General features: G+C 55.3%; 1 protein-coding gene across 3 annotated transcripts in view; it reads right to left on the bottom strand.

Moving 5' to 3' along the window:
• SORBS3 (sorbin and SH3 domain containing 3) overlaps positions 1-5,177 on the bottom strand; it is a 22,088-nt gene that overhangs the window by 9,410 nt on the left and 7,501 nt on the right. For 2 of the 3 annotated variants that reach the window (XM_059371535.1, XM_059371552.1), the window contains exons 6-11: positions 3,976-4,014; positions 3,428-3,521; positions 1,759-1,846; positions 1,422-1,508; positions 1,266-1,319; positions 381-467 (exon numbers count right to left, since the gene is read on the bottom strand). In XM_059371535.1, the coding sequence (XP_059227518.1) occupies positions 381-467; positions 1,266-1,319; positions 1,422-1,508; positions 1,759-1,846; positions 3,428-3,521; positions 3,976-4,014 (449 nt within the window). The remainder of the gene's footprint in view (positions 1-380; positions 468-1,265; positions 1,320-1,421; positions 1,509-1,758; positions 1,847-3,427; positions 3,522-3,975; positions 4,015-5,177) is intronic. The other variant, XM_059371543.1, reaches the window with a different exon arrangement.

Raw genomic sequence — 5,177 nt, 5'->3', positions numbered from 1 at the left:
GGGGGGTAGTGAAAGAATGGTGGCGTGGCGGAAGAGGGGAGGCCGGCCCAGGAAACGGGGCCGGGTAGGGGTTGGGGTCCCTGCGGACTGAGGTCCGGGATGGGGGGGGAGGGGCGGGGCGGGGGCGGGGAGCCCCCGGCACCCGGACGTCAGGCTGACGTGGAATGGGCCTGGAAGGATTCTTAGGGGTCACTTGGAAAAGTCAACGCCCTGCATTTTATAAAGGAGATAGCAGTCAGGGATGAAGTCTGTTCAAGGTCGCGCCGAGTGAGGCTGGAACAATACCTCGGCTCTGCCTGCCCCTCCCACCCACGCTCCCCCCGCTGCACCGGGGTCTCCGGGTCCCAGGGTCACCCAGGAGGGGACTGGGAGGCCCGTACCTTGGGGGACGGTTGCCGGGTCTCAATTGCCCGCAGGTCCTTGTCCAGCTCCGCGCTCAGCTTGGCCAGTTCTCTCTCCAGCAAGACCTGGGGGCGGATTATGCGCAGAGACTTGGGCAGTCAGGGCGGTGGGGGTGGAGGGGGCTAGCTGGAGGGCACAGTGGGGGAGCACTGACCGAAGGTCAGATGTGAGAAACTTAGTGGGCAGCAGGACAAAGCAAAGCACACTGTGCTTGGGTAAAGGGCAGGCTCAGGGCACAGGGCCAGGACAGGCTCCCTGCCTGTGGGCCTGCCCAGAGCTGTGTCTCAAGGTGTCAGGATGGCCCTTCCACAGCTTCTCACTGTCCCTCTCATGGGACCAGTCTCTCCCGTCTCTGTGTCTGATAGTGTCAGTCTCTGTGTCTGATAGTACCTTTTGTCCTGTTACTTCCCTGTTCAAGAGCCTATAAAGCTCCTTATTTCCTCTCTCATCAAGTCTTCTGTGGCTTTCCACAGCCTGAGCTCCACCTGCTTTCCCTCCCACTGTCCCTCCAGCCTTTGTCTCTGCACTCCCCCTACACTGACCCCGCTCTCTGCCTGGCCAGGCCCTCCAGCTCGATCTCCGAGAATACTTTCTGACAAATCCACACTGACCACTCCCTTCTCTGCTCCTGCTCTGGTCAACAGACATGTATTCAACACATATTTGAGTGCCTACTCTATGCCTGGCACTGTCCCAGGTGCTGGGGATACAGAGGTAAACTGTATGGGACTGGGCAGGGTCAGAGCTTTGGGTCTCTGGCCTTTGCCCATGGTCACTGGGGCTAACACCACCCAGAAGTCTCCCTCATTTGTTCCCCAGCATAGCTGTCTCCCTCCCCTTCCAACCTATCCAGCAGCACTCACCTCAATGCGCTGGGAGGGCTTCTCAACAGGGTCATCCACTAGCGGTTTCTTGGGCTAAGGGTGGGAAGGATGAATCAGAGGGGGGGGTGAAGTCACTTTCCCAAATGCACTAGCTAAGGAGTATGTCCATTCTCAGAGGGCCAGCAGGACACTCACCTTCTGTCCAGTCTCTAGTTCTTGCAGAAACTGGTTCCAAGAATCTTCCGTCCAGACATTGTCTGCTCTTTCTTGGCATCTGAGCACCTGCACAGAAGTAGGTGGGCATCAGTCTGAACAGAGATGTACTGGGACACTGTCCAGGCCCCAAAAAAAAGGCTTGTAGGCCACTGCCTCACCCCTCTGCCTGCCAGTGCCTTCCTAAGGATTTTGGGCTCTCGGGGCTGCCCAGAGCAGGCCCCAAACTGAACGGGCAGTATCTGTGCTCTTCAGCAGAGGGGCCTGGCCAAAGAGCACAGTGCCGGGGGCAGTGAGGGGAGGATGCTGGGTGGGCTACCTGATTTGGTGTCTGGTGTAGGGAGGCTGCTCCAGGATTAGAGTTGAAAGTGCTTCTAGGAAACTCTTCGGAGGGGTCCCAGCTTCTTCTAAAGAAAGGGGAGGACATCTCTTCAATTTCCTTTTAGGGAGACTAAGGCACAAGTGAGAAGACAGCCCTGCACATGCTCCCACAGCCCCCTGCCCCCTGCTCCCAGCTCCAGCCTGTGAAAGCAGTGTTACACATTGGAAAGTTACAGGCTCAGAGGTCAAATGCCAGCTCTGCCACTTAGCTGTGACCTTTTGGCGAGTTACTGAGCTCTCAGAGCCTCAGACTGGCATGTGTGTGTCACGAAGGGATCCCACCTCTGTGAGGGTGTAGTGAAGCTGTGAGGAAACATGTGCCTGCCACCCAGGAGAAGGCCTAACACACTCATCCACTCCCTGAGTGGCCAGGATTCCCTTCCTGCCGACCTTAGTGAAATAATCTATGTGTGGCCCCACGGCTGTGGCTATGTATGTGTCTGCAGCTTGTGAAGCTGCTCTTCCTAGCTGTCACAGCCCTGTGGGCTTGTACACGTGCGCAAGGGTGTGGGTGGGACTACAGCCTAGTCCCAGGACAACCCTGGGCAGGCCAGAGGGCCTGCAGCCCTGACTCCCAGGCCCTGGGCAAGCTATTTCTGCTCCCTGCGCCTCTGCTCCCTGGGGGTGCAGCATTCAGTGATGTCATCTGTGAAACCACTCCAGCCACTAAGGCTCCACACTGTCACATTTGCCTTCGTCCCCCTCCAGGGCTCCTTTCTTGGCTGGCTTATGTATTCCAGACAATGTTTGGGTCTGAATGTTTCCACCACTGTACCAAGCTTATCAAAGGATGGAATGTCTGACTGGAGAGTCAGGATTTATTGGTTGTAACGATGACTCTATTCTTTATTTTAGGAATAATAATATTAGTAATACCACTGATAATGAGAATAGAATACATCATTCCTTTTTTTTTTTTTTAAGATTTTATTTATTTGACACAGAGAGAGAAAGATCACAAGTAGGCAGAGAGGCAGGCAGAGACAGAGGGGGAAGTAGGCTCTGAGCAGAGAGCCAGACTCGGGGCTTGATCGCAGGCCCCTGAGATCATGACCAGAGCCGAAGGCACAGGCTCAACCCACTGAGCCACCCAGGTGCCCGTAGAATACATCATTCGTAATTTAGGGAGGCTCTAGTCATAACTGAGCCTGTATATTAATAATATTTGTGGAGGGGAACCTGGGTGGCTCAGTGGGTTAAGGGTCAGCCTTCAGCTCATGTCATGACCCTGGAGTCCTGGGATCAAGCCCCATGTTGCTCCTTGCTCAATGGGGAGTCTGCTACTCCCTCTCCTTCTGCTTCTCTTGCCACTCATGCTCTCACGTTCTCTCTGTGTCTCTCTCTTTTAAATAAATAAAATATTTTAAAAAGAATAACACATGTGAAGACTTGCTATGTGCCTAAACCCTCACAACCACTTTGTGGTCCCCACTCAGCAGATGGCTGGCACTGGTTAAGTTCCCCAAAGTAGGGACCCTAAGAAGGAGGAGAGCGGTGAGATGGGTTGGGGAGAGGCTGTACCGGATGTGACCACCAGGGGGCGAAGTCCCAGCCAGGAAGCCAGTGCCCCTCTGCAGCCCTGGGACCCTTTTCCCAGGATGGCTCACCCACTCAGAGAAGAGGCCTGGCCTGGCCTGGCAGCTGGTCTTTGCTGGGGCCCTGGATGCCTTGAGTCTGTAGAGGCGGCACAGGAGGAAGCCACTGAAGGTGGGAGAAGACAGGCCAGAGGAGGTGAGAGTTGGGCTTAGGGGTACCTGGGTGAACACTGAAGATTCCGGCACCCACTCCCACACGTGCTTGTGGGTGTCTTGTGGGAACAGGGTTGGGGGTACTCTGGACCACTAGATGGGGGCCTTGCACCAACAGCCTTACAGTCTTCACCATATCTTCACAACTGTGGGGCAAGTAGTGTCCCCATTTTACAGATGAAGAGACAGAAGCCCAGAGAAATCACAGCCAGGGTGGAGACACTCACTGGACAGTGAAGCTGAAGCTCTTCATTGCCACCTGCCAGGAAATAGGGAGCTCCCCAGAAATGGGCTACATGAACTTCTCAAGTTGAACTAAGCCAACGGGGGAGCCTCAAAGCCAGGCATGGTTTACAAGATGGGGAAACGCAGGCACTGAGCTGGGGCAGGCCACCGGCACCTCTCACCTTTGGGTGATTCCTCAAAGGTCCAGTCCAGCTGCAGGTCTGCGGGAGCAGAAAGGACCAGATCAGGGGTGGGGCAGCAAGCGAGGATGGCGAGCCCCGCGAAGCTGCCTCGGCTGCTCCCAGCAGTCCTCCTGCCTAGGGCAGGGGCTGAGGGGCTGAGTCAGGGCCTGAAGAATGTCCCGAGGGAGGGAAGGAATTAGGAGGGCAGTTCTCTGGAGGGTTTGAAATGCCTCTGGCAGACTCAGGGCCTGAGTGAGCCAACCCAGGCAGTGGACTTGCCCAAACCCTCCTGCTCCTCCCTCCTCGCATTCCCACACACACCCTTTCCCTGACCTTTGTAAACCTGCCCTCACCAAGACAGGTTGGGGAAAATTCCACTTCCTCTTCTCCCTCTTTGCCCAAACCCACTCCTCATGGCGCTCATGACTTTCTGGGGCCTCCTAGGAAAAGCGACTGACCCGCCAGCCGACTTGGTCCCCTTGGCGTGCAGACGTGCCACAAGAGCACTTGCCATAAAGGCAGACCAGAACGCCTCTCTCCAGATCCCACACCTCCAGCTCCTGGACCGCTTTGTCTTCCTTTGCCGCAAACAGCCGTAACTAATTCGCTGTCTCTGATTCCCCTTCTCTTTAAGTAGATTTCCAGCCCCACCAGGATTGCCCCAACTGCCCTCAAGAAAGACCCCAGTGACCTCCATGTTACCAAACCAAAATACGTGACCCATCAGCAATGTCTGTCACATGGACGACACTTGAAATTCCTTTTTCACTGGGCTTCAGGAAGACAACTCTGGTTTTCCTCTCCACTGTACCCACTTAGTCGGCTTGCTGACCCTGCTCGTCTCTCAAACCTCTACACACCCAAGGGCCTCAGGGTTCAGTGCTTGGGCCTCTGTCTCCCCAGGTGATCTTATCTAGTCTTCTGGCTTTAAAAAAATAAAAAAAAACATCTATGGCAGAATTTGCATGAGAATTAGTTGGGGAGCTTTCAATCAAAATCTTTTAGGGTGGGGACGCCTGGGTGGCTCAGTTGGTTAAGCAGCTGCCTTCGGCTCAGGTCATGATCCCAGCGTCCTTGGATCGAGTCCCACATCGGGCTCCTTGCTCGGCGGGGAGCCTGCTTCTCCCTCTGCCTCTGCCTGCCATTCTGTCTGCCTGTGCTCGCTCTCTCCCCTCTCTCTCTCTGATAAATAAATAAAATCT

Source organism: Mustela nigripes, chromosome 1 (genome assembly GCF_022355385.1).
Source record: "Mustela nigripes isolate SB6536 chromosome 1, MUSNIG.SB6536, whole genome shotgun sequence".
NCBI classification, from domain to species: domain Eukaryota; kingdom Metazoa; phylum Chordata; class Mammalia; order Carnivora; family Mustelidae; genus Mustela; species Mustela nigripes.
This window is presented reverse-complemented; position numbering and strand designations above follow the sequence as displayed.